The sequence below is a fragment of the Columba livia genome, chromosome Z (assembly GCF_036013475.1).
Source record: "Columba livia isolate bColLiv1 breed racing homer chromosome Z, bColLiv1.pat.W.v2, whole genome shotgun sequence".
NCBI classification, from domain to species: Eukaryota; Metazoa; Chordata; class Aves; order Columbiformes; family Columbidae; genus Columba; species Columba livia.
In genome coordinates this window covers 19317011-19341816 of record NC_088642.1, presented here as the reverse complement: position 1 = coordinate 19341816, position 24806 = coordinate 19317011, and the positions used below count along the sequence as shown (strand labels likewise).

The window sequence follows — 24806 nt, the reverse complement described above, 5'->3', positions numbered from 1 at the left end:
AGCCAGTTATGTGAACAGGTAGAGAAGGCAGAGTTCCATCCATTCTCCTGACTGTTAAAACAATGTTCACTTTTGGGGCTGCTGCTGGGGGCTGTCCTGCCCACCCGAGACAGTTTCTGGGGTTGGATCCCCCGTCCCAGCCTGCCAGAGGGGTGCTTGTATCTTTTGTAGCTGTTGGAGTGGTCACAGCAGCCTGCAAAATCTGTGTTAAATCCAGAAACTTCGTTGTGTGCAAAGCGTTGGTTGGGAAGTTGAAATAATCTGCAAGCACTATTCCATTGGCCCTCTGTGGAGGGCACGTCTGTCTTGTTTGTGTTGCAAAACTGAGTGAAAGTTAGGAAACGTCTATGGCTGCTGCCATGCGCATTCATTAATATTTTTCCCTTTTGGCCTCGTTCAAACTCACTGTGGTAAAAACAGAAAGTGAGGATGTAATCAGAAGCTAGTTTGTAATGTGAGCATCCAAGGAAAGAGGCAAACGTACTACAGACAGGCACACATATATCTGGCATTGCCCAACTCCTGCCTTTGCAAACTGTTTTGTTGCAGAGTCCTGGCTGTAGTTACTAAATTTACTTGAGCAATGGTGTTTGGGGGCATGCCGTGACATTGGGGGTGTCATCCTGGGCGAGGTTGTCGCCTGACTGGGGTTGATTTTATCTGCCTGGTTGGCGGCAGCCTCAGCAAGTTGGTAGTTGCTCGTGTTTTGCTGGTGATCTGCCTCCGCCTGGGAATCCTGAGCATCTGTGAGCAAAGTGCTTGAATTCAAAGCAATGCACTTGCCTGGGCAAAAATAACCCCAGCCCCGTCACCAGAGAGCTTGGATGGGAAATATTTGTTCTCATGGGGAACTGTAAAACTGAATGAGTATCGACACGGTTTGCTTGCTTTAGTGAGGGTGAGTCCTTTATTCTGGCCAAATGTCAGGAATATCAAAGGTGTATTTAGGCAGTGGGAGAGGAAGGGTTTGGTGTGACTGACGGAGACTGTTGAGCAAGAGAGAAGGTGCTTTGTGTGCAGTTATTATGGTTAGAAACCTGTCGCAGCATGCAGAGGAAGCACGGTTCAGCAAGCCCATAGTCAGAGCCGAAAACAGTTCATCCCTGGGATTTACTGTATGCGCAGGCTGTCATCACAGCCAAGAACAAAGTAGCGATGTTGAATAGCTAAATAAACCTCCTGTCCCCACAGGCAATGGTCCTCAAAAGACAAAAACGTCCTTTTTGAGAGTGGCCGCAAGTGAGACGAAGCCTGCTGGCCTCGCTGGGGGAGCAGGGGCTGGAGTTGGGTTGGGTTGGTCTCCTGCAGTCCACGAGCACAGTGATGGGGAATGGCGCCAAAATATCCCTCCTGCGGGACTGTGCCACCCTCAGCAGGAAGGTGCCCCAATGTTGATGGCATTGTGAGGGCTTGTGCAAAATTCACTTCTTCTCCCTTCTGCCTCGGGCCTCATGCAGCCTGAAGTCCATCTTGAATTCACAAGCAGTAACATACATAGTGATGCATTTTTGTGCATGAGTTAAGGCCCTTTTTCACATTTATTACATTTTGTTTTTAATGTTTTTTAAGGCATAGTCAGATCACACTTCCAGATTTTTCCCCTGCTCTGATGGAGGGTTAAGGTTTATTTTTTACTATTAGTAAAGAGCTGAATTTCTCATCTCAAATACATGTTTCTGGCTTTGTGAGCTTCGTGGTCAAATCACAAGATCTGAGGGTACTGAATGACAGGTGTTGCTCCCCCTTGGTAAGGAGGGAACAGCTGATGAAGTATAGCTACCGTTTCCAGTATGAGAGACTCCTGGAAAATACCCAAAACTGAACAGTGTTTTGAAGGCAAATAGCCCTTGCTGCTAAAATGGGCCCCTTCAAATAAATCTGAGCACTGTGAATTTGTTCCTTGCCTATCTGCCCCCCAGCAGTTGCGGAATTATTTGAAGCCTGGCCTCTCACTTTTAATAGGGCTCCTCTCAAGAGCTCAAGTAAGCTTTGCAAAAGCATTGGAAATAAGTCTCTTCTACCCCAGCATACTGCTTCCTGCTGTAAAATAGACTTGATTAAATTTTCTGTGTCTCCCTTTTGTTGCTTAAAGACATCCAAAACCTTGAGTTCTCAGTGAAAATAAGTACTTTGGGAATTAAAACTAATGTTGAAATCTAAAGAATGTGGTTTGCCAAAACAATGTTGCAGAGATTTTAAGTTTTTCCTTTTTTTTTTTTTTTTCTTCATTTAAAATGTAATTGCATAACTTTGCTGCTGGGATAAAAGCTCTTTCAGTGGGGTGTGTTTTTTCTCCTCTCTTTTGGGCATTTGTATTAACTCCTGCATAGGGAAAAATAGGAAGTTTTATCCCAGAGGCCTGACCTCACCTCCCAGAAGTAATCTGGACCTGCTACTAGCACTGCCCTGTGCTGTGGAACCGGCGCTGCCTGGACACAATCCAGTCCCTGGGCTCACAGACCTCTCATCAGCAAGCTTTGCACCACGGGGTTATCACATTCACCTGTGGAATTTTTCATGGCGCCCTCCCCAGGTACTGCATCTGTGCAAAAAGCCTGGATTATGATAAAGAACATCTCCCACACTGAACTTCTCATCCAATTTTGAGTACAAACCATTTATCTCAAGTTAAATCAACTCCTGGCTGTCACTGCTGCCTGGTGTGGTTGGAAATCAAGGACAGAATTAGATAAAAGATTTGCAGGCAGGAAGAGAGGAGGATGCAAGCTGGATGCTCAGAAAGAAGTTGTTTTAGAGGGGTGATCCTGAAATAGCCTGGGAGAAAGGTGGAGAACCCTGGAAATAGGGTGGTGAGGTGCGAAACACAGTGACAGGATTTGAGTACTCAGGGTGAAGTGGGAGAAGCGTTACACCCTGTAAATCCTTTGTACACGGGCCACACGTGCATGGCTTCTGACCCCTTCCTTGTTTCTTAGTGTGAGGTACATGCACTTTCTGGTTGGGTGATTTATTTCATGTTTTGCAAATATGGACTTGTTTGAGCACCCCTGTATGGAAGAACAGTGCAGTAAAGGAAAGCTGCTACCATGCAAGACTGAAGATTTTTGAACAGATAGCTCTCAACGCAAATCAATCTACAATAAAGTAAAATCTTTATTTTGACATATTCTCTCACTTTGAAAGTCAAAGCTCCAGTGCCTCTTCATTCACATTTCTGAGTTATGTTGTCTAGTTCAGAAGTATTGTTTTTAAAAGAGCCAAACATCTGAACTAATGATAACAAGTTGCATCTCTGCAATTAATACCAGCAGTGAAAACACTTCCAGTACTGCTCTGTCTGTAACTTAGAGTAACTGCTGCAAAAAGTGAACAGGAATTTATTTGTGTTGCAGTGTGTGTGCTGGGCATGTCTGCAAGCAAATCTGGCTTGGTCCTTGCACTTATTGTGAAGCAGAAAAAGATGCGCACACCTAATATTTGCCCCAGTCTTTGCAAAGTTCTTTCAGATGAATACACGGGAGAGTACTCTTGTTAGGAGCATGGAGCAAACACCCCATGTCTGCGTTAGGCAGTAGTATAGCCCAGGGTGGTAGGATCAAACTGTTGAGCTGAGACCTGACCTCCACACCCCAGTTATTTGTGGGGTTACTTCAGATTAGCACTAGTGCTAATCCCATGAACAAATGCTCATGGCCATTCAGCTGAAACATACACCACAGCAGCTGGAGTGCACTGAGTGTGCTCCTGGCACACATCTGCTACTTGAACTTCATCTGAGAAGAACCTGGTGAGAGCTTGGAGAACAGGGGAAATAGTAATAGGGAAAATGAAATTTCTTTCAGGGTCTAGTGTACTGAAGTGGTACACTGGACCCTGTTGATGGCAGCTCTTGAGGGGGTATTGGGATGGACAGTGGCTAGCAGGCTCCCTGAACATTGAACACCCCTCTTCATTCACAGTTTTGGGGCATTTTTTCCCCTTTGTGCATCTTGCACTAACAAGGCTATAGAGTAACTCCCCCATGCCACATTAGAGTCCAGTAAAGCCTTGCTTCAGGAGGGCAAACAAACGCAAATCAAGACACTTTGGAAAATGTATTTGGTAAAAATGAAGTAAGGGGAAAGGGCAGGGGTGGTGTTTGGATGTGGATTTAGAGGTGTGACTGTAGTCACTCACCCCTGTGTTGCTGTGGCATTACCAAGAGGCATGAAGCAACTGCGTGTCTCTGGCCTTGCCCTGTCCTCCAGGGGAGGGCATGTCCACCATGGGCTCCAAGAGTAAAATGAGTTGACACCTTCTTTGACAAAAGTGTAGAAGAGGTGTAGAAGTCAACCTGTCTCCAAGTCCTCAAGAAGAGAGCAATTGTATAGAGAGCAATTGGGAATGAAGAGCAATCACAGAGGGTGCCAAACAAAAAGCTTGTGCCTGTGTTGCCTGGAGCTTCAGGAGGCTTAAGAAGGGGAGGAAATTGCCATGGCAGGAGAGATGCCATCAGAACAGCAGTAACACATCATAGAACAAGGAGCAATTGCAGGTGCTAATACCAACTTGTAACTTGATATAATTTTGGCCTGTTGCAGCAAAGGTAGAAAGCAAGTATTTATCATTTTAAACTGATAACTAGTTATTTTAAATTGCTCAGTTTTCTTGTAACTGGAAATGATATTTTTGAGTGTGGCCATGTGTACAGCTAAATGTCTGCTTGCAGCAGAGCTATAAACTAACAAATTGGAACATTCAGTGCTGTGATGGTTTGACTGGGTTAGACCACTTCCATTTGTATACTCTGCTGGTTACTGGGGAACAAATAGAATTTGTCTCCTTAATACCCATCAGCCTTTTTCTAGGCCCTAAACAGCACTGTGTATGTCTGTCTTTCAGGACTTTTAGATGCAGTTGTGGGAGTTGCATGTTTAGTGAGATCAGGTCCTTTGTAAAGCTTGAGTCCAAATTCTCTGCAGTCTAAATGCAACATCACTGCTCTGTTCTGCTAGCACAGCCAATGAACTAGCAAATCTCGGTGGATTTTATGACGACTATAGTTGCATAATCTATTAGGTTCAGGATGTTTGTCAGAGCTTGGGGGGTTCCTTAGGTATGGAGAATCATAAAATAGTTTGGGTTGGCAGGGACCTTCAGAGGTCATCTAGTCCAGCTTCCTGCAGTGAGCAGGGACATCTTCAACTAGATCAGGTTGCTCAGACCCCCATCCAGCCTGGCCTTGAATGTCTCAAGAGATGGGGAATTGACCACCTCTCTGGGCAACCTGGGTCAGTGTTTCACCACCTCAGTGTAAAAAATTTCTTCTGCATGAATCTCCCTTCAGATGTTTGTTCTAGGAGGAGAGAGGGATCAGTGTGGCCATTCATGTCCTTCATCCATATGCTGGGTGTTTTGGAGGTGTCTGCTCTGCTTGTTACTTTCTCAAAGCCCTGGACGTGCCTCTGAGGCGTCTTTACAGCACACAGGGCAGAAATGTGTTTTGTGCTGTGCCAGCACAATCTGCACTGATCTGGCCTGTCTTCTTCCCACACCTGTGATGGGGATGTGATTCAGCACGGCTTCCTTGTCTGTGAGGGGGATGCCTATCCTTTCAGTTTTGGAAACCAGAGGTGTGAATGCTGTTCAGCGGAAGCCAGCCAGTACTTGTGTCTGCACCGCGTGTGCAACTCCCTTCCTTCAGGCTCTGGCCACACGTGTCCCTCAGCCATACACAGATGGGAGCTGTGCTGGGAGCAGAAGCTGCCTCCCTGCCACCACCAGCCTCTTCTGTCTCTGTGCTGCTGTGACCAGATCAGGGCGCTGGGCTGCATTTAAACTCTACGTCTTGAGGTTTAAGTTTTTGAAAGTTTGCTTTGGCTGGGTTAATTTAAAGCTAGATCAGTTCCCTGATTGGCTTCATTTGTAGTGTTGCACAAATGACTGTGCCAGCACCTGAGCAGGATATGGGGTGGGAGGAAAGCTGTGGTGTTGTTCGGTGTTGTCTGATCCCAGGTATAACATGGTTGTGAAACTGTAATACTTAAAGCCAGTGGCTTGGCCACCCAAGACCTTGCAGCAACTCTGTGAGATAAGACATGTTGACCATAATTTTCATGGAAAGACTTGCCTGGGGTGCTGTGAGGCATCTGTAGCACAGGAGAGGAATTCAGTCTCCCAAATTCATAGCTGCATCATTGCGTCAATACCAGGTAGAGTGAGGTGTCTCACCAGGCTTTAGTCATGGTTCTGTGTCACAAGGGTGAGCTCAGTCTCATCTTCCAGCAGAAGTCACAAACAGGTGGTGGGTCCATGAATACACAGCAGCGATCCCCCCTTCACTATCTTTTCACCTTTGCTGAGAGTTCAAGATTTCACGGTGGGCGAAGAGGTCTTGCCTGGGGCCTCCTGCCAGCCTTGCCAGAAGTGTTTTTGCCCAGGGGCTCTTGCAGACATCAGTGCCGGAATATTTGTTCCCTTTGGTCTTAAATTCGTGGTGGTTTTTTTCTCTGATGAGCAGTGAAAATCAGACCTTGCCCCATTTACTTGCTGCTACCCTTGCTTCTCCGACATGTTGGTGTGGCATGGTGGGATGCAGACTGACAGCAGCTGGCCTGCAAACAGCTTGAGAGTTGCTGCAGTGAGCACCAACCATGTGATGCCCCAAGCTCCCGGTGGTTTTAATCCAGTGAAAGATTGTGTCCAATCAGCACCAAATATGCTTGTACTGGCTTGTACTATGCCACAAAAATATATCTTGAAGTTTGATTTTCAAATTCATTCTTCCTTCAAGATTTCAGTAGGTCTAGTTGCATTCCTTGCTGTAAATTTTAAGGTGAGAAATACGCCATAGGCAAAAAAAAAAAAACCTGGATTCAGAGTTTTTTTCCCCAGAAAGTCACCAGTTTGGCTATCCTGAGAAAAACCCAGTATGGCGTAGAGAGCCACAGCCTCTGTGAGACTTGGGGAGGTGCTGCTTAACCTTGGGCACAAGTTGAGGGCTGATGGTTGTTCATCCTTGAAAGAGAGGTAAGAGAGCTCCTGCGTACCCAGGGCTGTTTGAATACATTCCCTGGGTGTTATTAGTCTCTCAGCTCCATGACTGATTTTTCTGTTGCCCTTTCTGCCTTTCCTTCTGTTTAAGGCAGTCAGAGAACATTGTGTCCCTTGCATGTGCCATCACCCGCAGGGCCCGGGGCAGGAAAGGGCTTGTCGGTGATGAGATGCTGGATTGAGCTAATTCCTGGTGTGCTGTAGCTCCATGCCTACAAAAGTATGTTGAAGTAACAGCCAGGTTTACCAACACCATGGATTTCTGCTGAGATAAATTATGTTTAGAGAGCTTAGTCCTCTAGGGAGATGGAGGAGAGGGATGGCCGTGGGGCATCCCTGCAGCATCGAGGGGGTTAAACCTCTTGCAAGCTTGGCTGCAGCAAGGTTTGCCCAAGACTTTGTAGCTCAGTGTCTTTGTCTACCAGACTTTACTCCTGCCTGAAGACTTGGAAATCTGTAAAAAGTACCCCCCAGTGCTTGCCAGAATCTGTCCTCACTAGGCTGGGTGTTCTTGCATGGTAAGGGTTTCATGAGGAGCCATTTGCCCTTCCATCAGTCACTATCTGTTAGTCATTGATTTGACCTGCCTTACCTGAAAAGCAAGTTAGCTCATTTGCCGGTGTCATGGAGAGATGGTTTGTTAAGTTTAGCTTTTAAATCCCCCTTGGAGCTCGAGGTTTCAGTTCTGTGAGGATCCACACTGCCCTTCATCTTTCCAGCCTGAAGAACATTGAGTTTCAAGATGTTTTACCATGCCGGAGTCTTTCAGAGAAGAGCATAAAAATCAGTGATCTATCTGTCCTTCTAAGGACATCACAGGTCCTGGTGGGATTAGGTGGGGGTTCAGAAAGTGATCGTCTTGGCTGAGGTTTCTCTTCAATGCCCTGGTGAGCTGCACGATGCGTTGGCTGGTGAGAGGTCAGCGATGCTCCGTGTGTGTGTGTCATTTCCAAAGCACTTTCTGATCTATCAGGATGAAAGGTTCTGGAGAAATGCTAAATATTATTCTTAGGGTAAAATAAACATACTTCTTTAATATCTCTGATCCTAAAGTGGATCCAGATGCTTTCTTATGGCTACTGGGTCATCTTTGGTTTTTCTGTAGCTCAGTGTGGCTGTCTAAATTTGTTCGAGAGAGATGGTATATGTCAGAAAGCTTGTCACAGCATGCTCTTTGTTTGGTCTGTAAACCTTTATACATGCAAGCACACAAATACATATATCTAAAAGAAAAAACGACTTGCTTATTCTAAGACACCATGTTTGAGTCTGACACTTAACACGCGTGCCAAGGAACTTGGAATAAACTCTGCAAGTGTATCAGTTTTTATGATCTGAGCAATCAGGTCAGCTGTGTAGGGGAGAAGTAGGATTTGGCCATGCAACTGAAAATAGTCTCTGAAGTAAGTGGATGTGCCCATCTCTTCATGGCTCTGATACAAAAAGAGTATTAGATGCCTCTTGATACCAGCACCAGCCTGTGGTTGAGCTTTGCAAGAGGTAAATTTCTAGCACTGTTTCAAGTGTAAAATCATTTTCACCTGGTTTTAAGGATTATTAGCATTTTAGAATCATAGAATCATTTTGGCTGGAAGAGACCCTCAAGGTCATGAAGTCCAACCATAACCTAAATCTAGCACTGAACCATGTCCATAAGAGCCTCATCCACACATCTTTTAAACACCTAATGATGGTTTCTCTCCTACAGAGGAGCCTTGCTGTTTCAGAGTGATGTTTTACATGGGCTGGGGTTTTAGCAGAGCTGGTGCCGGGGTGAGATCAAAGCAGCTGGAGCAGCCGGGTGGTCCTTCCTTCTGAGCACACCTATGGGAAGTGTTTCAAGGTGACGTTTTAGACCCTGCTTGGGGAGATGATGCTGCAGCATCCAAGGGGACTCCCAGCTGTGCCGAGGGGACTTAACGCTACTTTGCAAAGAGTGGCAAATACATGAAGTGTGGATGAGTCTTTTGCTGGTAAAACGTTTTGTTTTCATAACTAATATTAATAGGTGCATGGTCAGCTGGTAAAATCTCTTGCATTCTTCAAATTAGTGATAACAGGACTTGTTACATGTTGTCATTCACTGCTTAAGGCTTCTTAGCTGGTGTACGAGATCCAGGGATTTCACTGAATCCTACTCCATCCCCTGCCAACCAAAGCAGGGAATAGGAAGTTTTACAGTCTCAGTTTTCAATAAATTTCGATCAGTCAAAGCTGCGTTAGGAACATTTTTGCTCTCTGCACCTTCTCCATCTAAACTGAAGGCAGTGTTCAAATTAAGCGACAACTTGGAGGTTGCAGCTGGTTCCCCACATCTGTGCCAAGGGCTGTGTACGCTTATCAGCTCTGATCCTGCCCTACCTGAGACACGGTTGGTGTATTGATTGCTAAAATCTCTGTGAGTGCTCTACAGGGACCAAATCTAAAAAAAGGAGTGTCTGCGTTGCAAACATTAAACCCCCTGAGAAGTGGGATTTTGGTTGCTGTTTAGCTTTTGCAGTTTTCTACAGTCTAGAGGATGTATAATTACATTTTATTGAATCCATCCTGTTATTCCCTCCTGGCATAGGATGCTTCTGGATTGATAGAAAGTAATTAAAAATCTGAAAGTTGTCACTCGTTTAATACAACCTTTCCTGTCTTTTGTCCAGTGTTGAGAGCTTGCTGTGCTTCTTTGGGGTTTTTTCGTCTTATTTAAACAGTGGAAGAAACGGCATAGAAAAGGAAGCCAGCTAAGTAGGCAGCAGGTACTTAGCAAAACTTAAGGGTTTCTGAAGATCTGTCTTGGGAGGGCAATACAGCAAGTGACCACAAGTTCTTGGTGTATTATTTTCCCATCTTGTTGTATGACTTCAGTGTTACACCCGTGCTGGTTTTCGAGCTCTGAATGCCTGGCCTTTGCTTTGAAACAAACTCTGAGATAATGATGCCACTTAGTTCATCACTCGTACCAGCTGGATTTACCCTCATCTGAAAATACCTGACATCATCTGGTAATATGCAGTCATTTGCTGCCATGCAAAGGTAATTGCTCACTGACCCAGAGAACACACTTCTTTTGTTTTCTCATGGAAACCTACTGTGTGCTTTGAAATGCCAAGAAGTACTGAAGAAGACATAAATCCATGAGTTACTACAGGCTGCATGCCTGGAACGTGCAGGCCATCTCAACATATGGAGTAAATCAGCACAGCTCCACATACTCCAGTACAGCTGCATCTGGTACCACTCGCTGCAGACCTACTCCAGACTAGGAATGGTTATCTGTGGACAGTGGATAGAAAAAAAACCACCCTTCTTTCGTCTCTTTTCATAGCTTTACGCTTTATGAACAGAATACAAGTGCTACAAGTGGAGGTGAAACAAATTATTTTTGCCTCTATAAAATTAGTTTATTTGGACGTACGCTAAGTTCCCTCTCCTTCCCTTTAGTTCCTAAATCAAGCAGTTGATTAATGCATGTGCTTGGTTACTGGCACTCAAAAATACATCAGTGATTACTTCAGAGATAGAGATCAATGTTCTTAAAAAAACCCACATATGTGCACCTGCACAAAAACAAGTCAGGCAGAACTGACTCTGCATAAAGACTGGGTGGGCAGCACCCATGTAAGCCACAGGACTAAGGGAAGAGGAGCTGCTTTTCTCTTTCCTTGTGCCAGGAGAAGCAATGCTATCAGGCTTATGTATGATGGATCAGAGTGCAGTGGTATTGCTGCAAGCAAAAGTCATGAATTTTAATCAACTTTACTGGCTGCCTTGAAATCTGAGTTGAAAGATAAATGTGAAAAACAGGCAGCCCATATTGTTTCTGGAACAAAACTGCCCCTTTTTCTGTTGATTAAAAGAATTTTTCTTTTAACTTGATAATAAAAAATACTTCCATCTTAGTTCTGGATTTTTTTTTTTGTGGTGATGGTGGGTGGGGGGTTAACCTGTCAGGTTCTGCCAGCTCTGAGTGCCTCCCTGAGCCAAGTGTCTCCTTATTGCCACCCAGATGGTCGACCTTGGCTGCAGGGATTTTCCAATCAGTAGGGGCTCATTGCCTGAAGATGGTTTTAGGGCTTTTCTTAAATATTCTTAACGCTAAAAAAAAAAAAAGAAAGAAAAAAATACTTGCCTGGTTAAAACTGCTGAATGAACTGTCCAGGGAGTTGGAGTCCAGTTTATATTCATTGGGGGAATTTGGTACAGCCATCGTAGTTGTCCTTCCTGTCTTGCTCCAGGGCTGCTTTTAAGGTTGTGCGTTTTCTGTGTTTGTTTGGTCATTGCTCTTCCTAATTAAATTGAAGTGATTTGAATGCCAACATTGTTGATAGGGACATCTAAGCTATGGGAAAAAGTGGACTGAAACTACCAGCTCATGTCCCTGGACAGAAACACACACCTGTAGTGTTATTTCCAGCCACTGCCAGGCTGGTCCAGATTACTTTGACTAACTGAGAGTGCTTTCCTCGCTCCTCTGTGCAGAAGTTTGCTACAGAGGTTGCCATAGCTGTTTTTCCTGTTTTGCCATTAAGTCACCTCTGTGCAGGAATAACTTGAAGTGTCGTATTTAAGGCCGAACAACTTTTAAGAAAGGGAAGGGGAAAATTAGCCTACAAGCACCGCGGAGGGGAAGAAAAGGGTTTTGATTCACTTCTCCTCTCTCAACAACATTTTCTCTTAGGATCTTTTATGGTTCATCTGCACACCTACCTTTTCATCTCCCCTGATAGCTGTAGGTTCAACAACTGCTTCATATTAGTGAATAGTTCATTGCAGCTGCAGCAGAGCCTTATTTGATGCTCTGGGAAATTCTTACTGCTTTCAGTAGTGAGAAAGGCAATATATTTTTGGGATCTAAATTGGTGTGAAAGGGCACATACCAACCTGCTAAGTACAAATTCCAGCTTGTTTGTACTCTCAAGTTGGTTACACCCTTGGCTCAGGACACAAATATTTTAAGAATTTGGGTTGAGGTATATATCCTTTCCCAGAAGAAGCATGAAGTTAGATTCCCCTTGTGCATCAACGGGTGCAATTTCTGTAAGGACACCCAGTACTTGCTTGAAACAGAAATGTCAATTCCTTCCAGGTGTGTCCAGGGACTTTGGGAGGGGAGGTGATGCTTTGACTGGAAACCACTTTCTGAAAAGGAAGCCCGCCTTATTTCCACGTTCCTTTGCCAGTGCTGGGATACCTTATGGTGCCACGCTTTGCTGTTCTGAGGCCATTGGCACTATGCCTGCTTACCCCCACGGCGGACTTTGTTTTTCCCTTGGGCCTTCAAAGCGTGTATATACACAGAAGCAGAAGATTACGTTCACCAAGGAGGCTCATTTCAGATGCAGATGCTCTATGGGCTGCTGCACAAAAGAAACCTGCCTGCTTTTTAATATATATAATTAAAAATATATATATATTTATTTATTTTAAGGCCCCACTGGAGGCAATCTCTGCTTTGATTTGCTTGCTCCACCTTTCCCTGTTGCTGTGCTGCAGTTGTGGAGCTCAGGGTAACAGCAACCTGTTTGGTGGTATTTACTGACTGTCATGTTACGCTGTAATGGGATCAGCCTGGATGGCTGTAGGGCTGTTATAATTCCAGATATTATTCCTGATATTATTTTCCCTCTAATACAGAAGGAAAAGAGCATTTGTCTATACCTCAAGGTGTCCTAATGTATTCACACACCTTCTCAGCTGCCTGAGAAGGTGCATGAACATCATGGGGCACAGTGTGTTGGGGTGCTGAGGTGGGATGCGGGCACTGCGGGGCCAGCAATTGATAATCCCTGCACATCCCTTTCCTTGCAGTTACCTGGCTGAGCAGTGCTGGAATGGCGGCTTTGTCTACCTGATCATGTTGCGCCGCATCAAGCGCAAAGCCCCTCTTCCTCCCTCCAACGGCAACAACAGCAACAGCTGCGACCCCAAAGCCAAGCCCAGCCCTGAACCCGGTGACAGAGCCGCTCAAAATGGGAAAAGGACCAGAAAATTTGGGGTCATCACCAGAACACCGGGCAGCAAGGACAGCAAGGAGAAGCTAGGCTCGGAGCATGGAAACGGGCACTGCACCCCAATGGAGGTGGAGGTTGCTCAGCCAGAGACCTCTGAAGCGGAAAGTAATGGGGAAGAGCAGCTTCGGGGCACGGGGGGACAATACCGCTCCCGGCTGTCGGATGGCAGCGTACCAGACATTGGTGACCAATCTGCCCAGGTATGTTTGCTTTGGGTTTTTCTACAGAAGAGAGCAGCAGGCGTGCAAGCAAGTTAAGGGAATTTCTCATGCAGTTCCCCTGCTTTCAAAGCTCCATCCTTGGGCTGAGCCTCCAAGTGACAACCCAGGCTGTCAGGGCACCAAACCATGGGATGGGGTGCAGAAGGTTTAGAGAATTTAATGATAATGGTGAGAAACCTCCATCATACTCCATCTGTGATGGAGGGGAATGTCCTTATATCTTTGTCAGGGTTGGCCTTAGGATTTCTTTTGTTGAAATAACTGATGACCTTATGACACTATGACAGGAGGTGTTAGTGGAAGACAGTGATTTTGTCCTTTGGGGCTTCATGTTTAGCTGTGTGCTCAATAGCATCTTAAAGCTCATGTTAAAATTGGAATTGAAGCTTCCCTTTTTGATGCACCAGACCATAGTGCATTCATTTGTGTTACAAAATTTGTTTGGCCAGCGCTTGGGGGCCACATGGAAGTTATTGTGAGTTTTTCTCTGAGTTGATGAGATGGACGATTTGTTAATGTTTGGGACGACAGTGGGATTGGGGCTTTCATTGCTTCTCTCTTCATCCTAATAGAGATCTTGGGGTTTGTTGCCTGGCTAGAATTGCAGCATTGCTGGATGGAGAAAAATAACCCAAGCCTTGATCAGGTTTCAGTATGCATCTATCACCAGAAGAGCTGTCTGCCAATCCTTCCAGAGACGCTGATAGTATAAACAGATGAAGGCGGCTTTGTTAGGCTTGGGGCTTGCTGCAGCAGCTGGTTTTGGTTTTAAAGCTTCAAAGCTGGTAACAGAGCAGTATGAGTGGACATCTCATCACTAAATTCTGTTCAGGAAAGCATGGGTTTAGACGTATCCTCTCAATTAGTGCTTCCCAGTTCTATTGTAGGGTGGTGGTGATGGTGCTTGTGCGCTAATTTTGTTTAAAGTACACTGAAGGGGCTAAAACCAAGTTTTAAAATAATACTGGTGTTAAGAAGCATAATTGAGAAAACCTGCTCTTCCCATCAGTGATACATTTGATTTCGTGGTACAACAGGAAAGGAAGGATGTTTGTGTACTGTTCTTCCAAGCCTTATAATTGCGATCTTTCTGAAAGAAAACATTGAAAGTTTATAAATCAATCAATCAATCAATCCTTCTATATTTTGAAAGCTCTGCTCCATATAAAAACTTCTTAAATCTGTTCTGAAGATGTCTAATTAAACACATGTTATAAATGAAGATGATCAGGGTTTGTTGTTAGGAAGTGGAAAGCCAAAATATTTATGTATATAAAAAAACCCTCTTGATCCAGAGCCATCTCGTGTTAGTGTTACCTTGACGTTCTGAGTCATTTTGGTGTAAGAAGTAAATTGTTAAATTCAGAATACATATGTAGCAATGTAAGCAATAAATAAATTTATAATGCAATGCACATACAAGGTGGCTTTGTAAAATGTAAAAGTGTAGTTGAGTCACTGGAAATTGAAGAGCTATAATCTGTTCGGTTGTGGTGTATCTGTCATGGAGCTTATTGGAAGGCACAGTTGTTTAGTAAAATTGCTTGCTTCTCTCTCTTTTAATTTTTTTACCCCCCTTAATATTTTGCTTAGAGATATGACCTCTGTGTGTGTCAGTATTAATTACATCTTCCTGACATCTCAATGAGAAGAAATGTGAATAGCTGGAGAATGAATAGCACGCCTTGCTCATCCTTTGCTTTTTAAAGATGAAGGGGGCCTTATCAAAGCCTTTCACTTAACCATCCATGGGGTAGCTGCTATCAGGGTAATGAATGGCTGAATTCATTTTCTTAGTAGCTATTGAATAGTGACAGTGAATAAAATTTTTGAAGTTATTTCAGTCCTGTTTAAAAAATAAATATATTTTTGAAAGGCAGGGAATAACGACACTTGGGAGCCTCAAATCTCACTCCCAGCTCCATTTTCAAAGTGTGACCTGACACTCGGGTGTGTGAGACCCAGTCGTGCCAGGAGCCTTTTGAAAACAGCATCCAGGACACCGTGTCTGAAGTTGCAGCCTCCTTCCAGGCTCCAAAGTGTGAGCCAAACCTCTTGTAGCCGCGGGATGAGTTATCTCCTCCTGAGCAGGGATGGGGTGCATTGGCAGGGCACCTTCTCTGTGGGGAATGCTGCTCCATCCCCGCTGCCTGCCCCGAGCTTGCCGTCTCCTCCATGCCGTGGCTAATTGAATGTCCAGGCTGTCAGCCCTGTGCCTTCAGGGAGCACTATATTTTCTTCGAGAGAACAGGAGCCAGCCTGCGGGCTGGAGGTCGGCTGTGGTGGGGAGGAAAGGCTTGAGAAATTGTTCAGCGACCAGCGTGGCTGCTGGAGGACCTCAGTGGTCCTCCCCGCTTCTCTGGTCCTCCCCCCTACCCTGGTCCTCCCACCACTTCTTCCTCTGCCCCAGGAGACAGATTGGAGAATTACTGAAATTGGAATATGGAATCCAGGAACATCTCTTTTTCTCCCTGTAAGAAGTTACTTTGAAGTGATCATTAAGGAAGACAGGAGAGAAGAGGTTGGGTTGAATCCTTGTATCTTCAGCAGCTGCTGTGCTGAACGCAGCAGCCAGCTCACAGCTGATGCCTTGGGGATGTTGTGCTGGGAGTGCTTTTGAGGCATCCACGTGCCTTCGGTGTCATTTGCTTTCAGGGTACCACCTCTCCCACGAGCATGGGGTTGTCCTCCCGTTGTCTCGCTGCGTGCTGCTAATAACAGAAATGCTGAGTTGTGAAATGAGAGCAGAGATGAATACTGTTTGTCAAGTGAACCTGCCAGGAGATTCCCGTGTTACTGGTTTTTGTGCATGTGTCAGTCCCCTTCTTCAGGCTTGCTTTCATCTCCCAGATCTTGGTCTGTCTCTCCTGTACACTTGGCACTATCACTATGTATAAACAAATCTGCCAGGCTGTTTGCTGGTATGTAACCCTCAGTAAATATTGTAACTGTCAATTAGCAGGCAGCATTTAATGTTTACAGGTGGTTAAGTTATGCTGCAATATTTTTAGGATGAACCTAAGTGCCCTTTTAAATGTGGGGATTCAAAGCATCAATGCTTTATCTGCCTGGCAGGAAGATCTTGAAGCTCTGGAAACCACACCTGACCTTGGAGAGGACCCAGGCTGGCTGCAGTGGGAGTCATGGGCAGTGATTTAACACCAGGCAATCTCTGAGCCAGACTAATGATCCGTCACATCCTGGGAAGATTGGGCAGCTTAAATACAGAAATCAAAGTTTACTTAATTTATTCAGTGGCCTGAAACAGGATGTTGTTTTGTAGGCTGGTAATTATGAAGGCACAGATGAAAGAGGAGTATGGGGAGGGGCTGCTGGAGTCAACTGAAAAATGATGAAGAAAAGGAAACTGAAGTTTCCTCACAATATTCCAATGTTGTGGTTTCACTGTGTTTACCAATAGGACAGAATACCTCGGGTTTGTTCTCAGTTTCTCCACCAGGGTGTTTTTGGAAGAGCTGTGGACCACTTCCTTGGCTGTTCGTCCCCTAAGGAGGAGTGCCCAGAGGTGGCTAGGTACAGCTGGCAGACAGAGATCAGAGGTAGAACTGTGAGGGTTGCAAGGAACAGGGTTACCAGTGTGACGGGTGGCAGTGTAGTTTTCAAAGGGGTCTCAAACTGATCCAGGTCTGGCTGGTGTGATGAGAGACTTTTATTGATGAAGCCAGAAGAAGCTTGACTGGAGATGAAGTGTACCAGAGCAGACCAGCCACCTGTGCTTCCTCCAGCCCCAGCAGGGTGCTCTGAAAAGTCCTTAAAACGCAAACCATTAAAAGAAAAAACAAGACACCTCCAGAATCTCCTTGAATCCTCTTGCTTCTGTATAAGCATCCAGGTTAGTAAGGGATTAAAATCCAGATCCAAATTTAGCAGCCACCAGTGGAAACTACATAAAGGAGATTGAGCAAAGTTCTTGAATAGTGAAGGGAGGCGGGTGATAGGGGCTGGGGCTCTGCATTTGGGCATTTCTGCTGTTGGAGAAGTATGCGGCACGGGTGGAGTGCAGGGTGTGCACCAGTTCTCCCAGGCTGATCGTGTCACTGCCATGTGGGGCTCTGGTCACATGGGGTGGAAACAACTCAGCGTCTGGGGGCCCCATGAGGTGTGTCTGGTGGTTTTCTGAAGTCGATGTGCCATCTATTAAAAGAAGGGAGGGGGGAAGGCAAGGAGATATTAATTCCTTGCCACACAGAGGTTTCTGGGGGATGTCTGGGTTGTAGTAGTGCTTCAAGATCTTGTCTCTGTGTTGTTAACCCCAATTACTCTGCAGTGGTCACCACTGCCAGAGCAGTGTGCCTAGCCGGGTTTGCTCCCTTATGGACTAGCTGAGCCCAGCTTTTGTTGACCACAAGCCCTCTCCAGGCTCCTGAGTGTGCACACAGGTGCACATGGACATGTATGTTGGTAAAAAGACCAGTTGGGTCTTCGCCAGCTGGGATTTGCTGTTGTATCGCTGCAACTGCTCAATGCTCAGTTTCGTTTTATCGACAACTCTCTGCGTTTGGGCCCATTATTGCTTTCTTATTAAGATAACTTGTCTCACAAAAGGCTGAATGCTTTTGAATTGTGGTTTGCTTTGTAGTTAGGAAAGGCTGACAGCATTTCCATAGCAATATTAAAGTATTATCGTGGGTAAATGCCCACCCTACCTTGTGTTTTGGTTAATGGAAAATACTCTTTATCTTGCCAAGCAGAAGAGGAAGGCTAATGACACATTACAGGAATAAAAACATGAGACTTGAAATAATGTACTGGCTTTAACCCTTTTACTATTTTTTTAAACGTGTACGAAAATGAAAACCTTGCTGTGAGCAAGGTATTTACAAGGGTAAGTACTCACAGTTCCACTGAAGCTACTGGAGCTAAGTTACTTTATATCAACTTTTTATGGCAACCTAAGTGGTAATTATTGTTTCATTAAGGCTTTTTGTGGGACTCTTACATGATGCATGCTTTAGACATAAATAACTCTATTTTCAGTTTTTAATGTAGACACCTTTAGTTATGTAAAGGCCTTCCTCAGAATCTGTTTCTGTTCTTAACATCTTTTTATCCGTCGTGTTTGCTTTGAACTTTCATTAACACAAATCCTGGGGCCATCTGCTATCTTGAGGTTTTAACGTACACTGTGATAAGCACGTCTTCCCTCTCTATTGTCTGTTTTGGGTTGTAAACTCTCTTAGGGACAAGAGCTGTCTTTTAATTGTAGCTGTGCAGCACTGACAAATCTTGGCCTTGCTTTTACTTGGGGTTGTAGGAAGTGCTTTGATGTGACTAGTCATGAAATTACATTCATTTTTTTTTTGCCACCAGTTATGTTCCACCTTGCCATAAAACAACCATCATCACAACTTTCTGGGGTTAAGTCTCACTCGATGCCAGATTTTTTTAACTGACTTAAGGTTTTGCGTTTCTTTGCTGTGATTTGAGCAATAGCTACAGCTGTGGTAGTTGTTATTTTAACTTTGAATAGCAGTCCGTCCTTTTATTCTGTTTTCAGATTGAATTTTCTAAGTGTGTGGTGGAGGGCATAGAGATAGCCTGGTAATAGTGTCATCTTGAAAGGGGGTCCTGCCTCTTGGAAATTATCTACCCCCAAAGGCAGCGGAGATGTGCACAAGGTTGTGTTCCAGGAGGTCTCAGCCGTGCTCAGCTATCACAAACTGTAGGTGAGGGCACCAACATGAAAGCATTTCCCATCTACACAGAAAGTGGTTTTTTTTTTCATTTTACATATGGTATTAAAGATACGGCAAACTCACAACTGGGATGCAAAGGACTGGCTCTGGCTAAAATGTACGTTCACACTATTTTATGTTTAAACCATTAAGTGTGAATGCTTGAAACTAAGTCGACATGCCTAAAAATAGAGTATGCTTAGGTGCTGTAATGTTTCAGCTTTAGTTGAGATTATAAAGACAGATATGCTTAATTTTTGAGGCAGGGTGCTGAAACCACTGATCAAACCCAAAGGATTCCTGGCATCCACAGGTGTAACACCAGTCCCCACAAGGGATCCTTCTTCAGCTGCCACAGGAGCGGGTTGACTTACTCTGGGATGGGCTTTAATCTACTTCAAGCATCAAGGATCTTTTCTAAGGAACTTAGACTAACCAACCAAGTGTTCCCAATAGCCTAGCAAGAGAATTATACTGGACAAGATACTTGAGGGAATGCAAACAGCTTGTAACCCTTAAAAGCCTGAGCTCCACAGGGGCAATTGCTGGGCAGAAAACCCCCAGGGTCAGAGGTGGCTGAGAAATCTTTTGGCTGATCTTGCAATCAGGCTTCAGTTGACGGCAAGAGAGAAGCAGCCTGAAGAGGTGCAATCCAGATGGTGATGGCTCGGGATGACAAATGACTCCAGCAGATTTTTGTAAGGGGTGATGATGTGGTTCAGGTGCTTGCAATGGCTGATAAAATGTTTAAAGCCCTTGCCAAGGAAATGATGTCAACAAGCAGTCTGTCTCAGGAGATGGATCCCTGGGGGACAGTCTGCTTTAAGTTGCAGGATTTTCATCCCCTCTGCTGTGATGTCTGTTTTGAGTATTTTAATTATGTGTTTCTGCTTGGGGAAGGATATGTTTTTCCTTTTGACTGTTCCCCAGGCTTTATTCCCTACAACACTTCTCTTTCCATGGGGAAAGTACTTGCATTTCAGTGAAAGGATGCCAAGTGTCTGGTGACCGTTTGTCCAAACAATGGGACTTGTTAAATCAGCAGTGGACATTTGAATGCAATTGCAGTTGTATCTGTGCTGCCGGCTCTTGCCTGTTCCGAGGACATGGAAAGTTCACACAGTCAATTCTGTGTAACTCATTTCAAGGGGTACTTGGGTTTCAAGTTTTTTTTCCCCTCTTTCAAGTGCTGTAGGAGGTAGCCACTGCAGGACTTGCATCATCTGGAGGTAAAAGTCAAAGTCTTCTTATCCTGGCTTACTGCTAAGAAACATTAATAGACATTAGAGATGGACAAGGAGTTCTTGTATTGGAATAATTTGTTGATAAAGTAATTTAGACATCTTTCCTTTTTCCCCTGTTTTTGGTTTGTCTTGCAGTTGTTTATCTTGCTTGTGCAATGAAATCAAAACCCAAGCTAGCATATGAAATCAGGAGTCCTGCTGTCAGGTCGACCTTGAAAATAACCTGGTTAAGAGCGGATGAAAAATATATTCATTATCCACTAATGAAATAATTGCTTTGTTAAGAATCTGGAAAGATCAGATCTTGGCATGATTTTCTGACACTGAGTCATTCACACTAATATCTGTGATGTAAAGAGTAGTGGCTTTTGACTGTATCTTGAGATTGACGTGTTTGAGCTGCTCACCTGGGATGTGATCATGCAAGTTAATTGCCCAGCTACCCATCGGTCTCTCCCACCTGCCTGCTGGGGAATGGGGATAGGTATGATTTGACCCCGGGTGGGGCAGGCATCTGGGAGCAGTGCTTTTAATTTATCCCACATCAGTGAAGGATGCTGGGGAGTGGTATGCTGGTTTGGCCACCTGGGTATGCTCCCTGTCCCTGTAGAGGAGGATGCTGCACTGGTCATTGCTTAGAGGTGATCACTTATATGCTGGTCTGAATGTGCTGCATTTCTGTTTGGTGGATTCTGTGTTGGTTTTGTGCTGCTTTCGAGCTGCATGTGGTCAGCACATTGGCTGCCAGCTCCTATCAGGCCTATTGTGTTGGTGGTTGTTGTTTGTTTTTTTTTAATGCATGAAACTTGGAACTTTTTTCTTAAGTTCACATTTCCAAAGCAGCTTCATGGCTGGTGAGGAGCAGTTCACTCTTTGCTTCTGCTGCTCCTACGGGCAAAAACCTGTGAAGTTTGTAAATGGGAACTGGATCCTGCAGACAGGCAGTAAAAATCCACTTTTAAATGCAGAGGAAGGGACACATCCAATGGCCCATGTTAGGGCCCGTGGCAGTCAGTGAGTGCGTTCAGACCTTGCATGGTTATTGGTATTCTTATCAGGGCTTATCTCTGTTTTTATTTGAAAATTGTTACATATTTATACTAGGTTTGGCTGAATTACTGCTGTGACAGAAAGTGCTTTTTCTGTAGACAACTATTTTACATTTTCCATTTTACTGTCTGGCTTTTTAACTACTTGCTGTGTTTCTGTTTTCCATTTGTTTACACCTTGCTCCTGCCAAGCTTTTCTTTAATACAAGATTTCAAAGCAATTTTGCCTTTGTATACATAGATTTGCAGCTTCTCAAACACAGCACAGTCAAAATCAGTCAAACCCCTTTAAACTCCCCTGCAATTAGCTGGTGAAAGGAAAGGGAGGAAGAACAGCTCCAGCATCTTTCATTTATTTATTTATTTATTTTCCTCAACACTCGGAGGAAAAACGTTCCTTTTTGTTTTATTAATGATGTGCTTATGAAATTGAGCGTTGGATGGTATGCACTTGGAGCAGGCAGAAGGCGAGCTTCCCCACGTCGCGCTGGCAGCCTGCTCCCTTTCTGATCTGCAGCACGCTAGTTTATTCCAGATGTACGCTCCCTCCGAACAGAGGCTGCCTGATGTACAGTGGCTTCACGGTGGAGAAAGATGTGCAGGGGGGGTGGACCCACTTGGAGCTGGCAGCTGTATTCTCTGTTCTCGCGGTTGGTTACATAAGATGGCCTTTTTTTTCCTTGCAATTAATCCAAGTAGAATATTTATACTGCCTTTGAAAACATTTTAATTATTCCTAGCTTAGGCACTTAGAAGTTGATCAGCTTCACGTGGAAAAATCTGTTCCAAAGGTCTGCCTGATCCAAAGACCCAAGTTAGGAGGAAAGTTGAGTCACCTAAGGGTGATCTAACTGTGGAGAACAAAAATTAACCATTAGTCCAATGGCAGCCTGACTTGACCACTTGTTTTTCTTATTGCTGTAGGAGTGTTAACAGAAGTGAAGTCAAAACATGTAGGGCTGCAAGGGGCTTCAAGAGGCGACTTGGTCTAATCAAGTCATACAATAGTTTGGGTTGGAAGGGACCTTCAAAACTCATCCAGTCCAAACCCCCTGCCATGAGCAGAGACATCCTCAACTAGATCAGGTTGCTCAGAGCCCTGTCCAGCCTGGCCTGGGATGTCTGCCGGGCAGGGGGATTATTCTGAGTCATTTATAAATTGAGCTATGAGAACTATTCTGAGATGATAGAAAAGTTCAGATGTTAATAGGAATAAGAAACTGACCAGCAGCCAAGCAGCAACCAGAATTCTGCAGCTGATCGGGGGAGAGCGGTCAGCCGTTAAACGTGTCCTCCTCTGGGCAGAGATTGTGCAGGCCCCAGGGACAGTGACATCAGACCTGCAAACTGCCAAATCTAACTACACTTGGAGTTTCCCTTGGGTACTCTAAGTCTCTGGAGTGAAGTGAATACACCAGAATCCTAGCTTTCCTTTAAAGAATAAGTGATCTTGCAATCTTGTTTATGAAGGAAAGTTTGAGAATATGATCCTTTAAAAAAATTCAAAATTAAGGACATGCATCACTCTGCCTATTTTTTTATTTATTATTTTAAATTGTGTTGTCATACCTGGGAATCTCCAGTAACTCAAGGAAACTCATTTTAGGTTAAATTTAAATACACTTACAAATGCTTGGAATTGGCACAGAGCTTTACTATTAAAACTCTCCTATGATGGAGTTGCATAAGATGCACATTCAAAGCAGCAGCATTTCCTAGCTGGCTGTGAAGTATCCCGTGCTGCTCTGTGCAACAGAGATAGCAGCTTTGTGGGGAGGGGAAGGGGCTCCTGCTGAACACACCCTTTCTCCAAGAGGCATCAAGCAAAGGATAGCAATCTGCTTTTTAATACTTAGCTTTCAAAATCTTGGGGTGACATGACTTGGAGGGAGGTGTGTATTAGTGGGGGCATTTGCTTTGCAGCACATGGTTAAATGAAGAGCTATGAATGTTTTATGAAGAAGAGGCAAAGAACAGTGAGGGGATCTGATTTCCAGTCAGCACCAAATTGTTTATTCCCAGTGAAGTACATGGCCAATGGGGACTCGAGGGACAGCCTTTTCTTACACAGGCGATGGTGACCGTGTCGTTTGAAAATGAGTGAAAAAAAGATGTGTTAGGGTGTGTGCCACATGGGTTCCTTGTCTTTATTGTGGCTGTGTTCTGCTGTCCACGTTCGGACTCAGTAACGCTTTACTTTGCAAGTGGTTTTTACTTCAGTAGGAGTTCAAGAGGAATAAGATGGTGCTTGCATTGACAGCAGAGAGTCTTGCCATTTGGTGCCATTAACTGATTTGCTGTGTAATTGAATATTTGAGAGCAGGCCAGTTAAGAAATTTGCTTTGGTTTTGTTTGTTGGTTTTGTTTTTTTTTTTTTTAATAATAAGATGCATGCTAGTGAGGAGTGCTGAGGAACTCAAGTTGGGCACTGCACGTCGTGGGCCTTTGCATAACTCACATTCCAGAAAGCTTTTGCAAATCATTAAGTGCCATTTTATGACTGCATTGTTAAACTTTGTTGGAGGGACTTCTTCCAAACTAGATATGACAATGGGAGGCTTGCAGTAGCATCTTGTGAGGAGAATGGATGGTCATCATTTCAGCCTGGGCTTGGTTGGGGGTGGCAGAGAGATTATATTTCTCTGTTATACTGTTTTCATTATGGGTGCAAGGTACTTGATAGCAATAAAACCTCTCTGGAGCCTTTTCATGTTGTAGGTCAGTTCTGTTTTTTAAGTAGATAAATATAGTTGACTCCTGCCCCTGCATTTAACATGGCATCTCATGTATCACTCTAATTTATCTCAAAGTATTCTCTGTCCTGACATGTCCTGTTAATCAGCGGGAGACGGGGCTTTTATCAATGTGCTGAGGATCCCAGTTAAACCTGTTGGGATGTTGCCCATGTGCATGACTTTCAAGTTAACAAATTACCCACAGGTGTATAGGTTTTCAGGCCCAGACTTTTGGGTTACCTCTTAAGACACCTGGTTTGGTTTTCCTGTTTCTCCTACCTTTGGTCTAGGGGCTGTGTAATATTATTATTCTTATTTTTCACTTTGTTCTTACATGTTGGTGTAGATACTGACCTCTTTGTTCCTGTATCTGAGAAACGCATCTTGCATTGCATTTAAAAGCTTCAGGGTATGGTGCCAGTGATCTTATAAAGAAAGCACATTTTCTTCACTTAATGAAGGCTTTGATAAACAATGTTTGCCTAAAATCCTCAGGTTGCTGCCACAACCCTTGGGTTTGCCAATATATTTAGTGGTTCCCCCTCTCAGAAACAAGCAGCAATTTCTACATGCTCTTCACAGTTTGGCATGAAACTTTAATCGTCTTTGCTACTTGGGTGTTTGTGTACTGTGAGAACGTTGCTGTGTGCAGAACAGACCAGGTCAGAAACAGCTGAACTGGTGCCTGGTGACTACAGCACTTGGCCTAAATATTGCCTCCAATTATTGCATTTTGCTGCCTTGCAAGCTTGAAAACTTCCTAGGGTTTCTTGTAATTCTGTTGTCTTGGTTCTTCTCCTCTCTGAGGAAGTCCTGGCAATCACATTACATGTCTTGCTTCCTTGTTTTTTTCTCTTACCTTTTTT

General features: G+C 44.4%; 1 protein-coding gene across 11 annotated transcripts in view; it reads left to right on the top strand.

The window, feature by feature from the left end:
• PDZD2 (PDZ domain containing 2) overlaps nucleotides 1-24806 on the top strand; it is a 206103-nt gene that overhangs the window by 122209 nt on the left and 59088 nt on the right. For 10 of the 11 annotated variants that reach the window (XM_065047500.1, XM_065047499.1, XM_065047494.1 and 7 more), the window contains one exon: nucleotides 12793-13195. In XM_065047500.1, coding sequence (XP_064903572.1) covers nucleotides 12793-13195 — 403 coding nt within the window. Of the gene's footprint in view, nucleotides 1-12792; nucleotides 13196-13286; nucleotides 17070-24806 lie in introns of those variants that run through there. The other variant, XM_065047504.1, reaches the window with a different exon arrangement.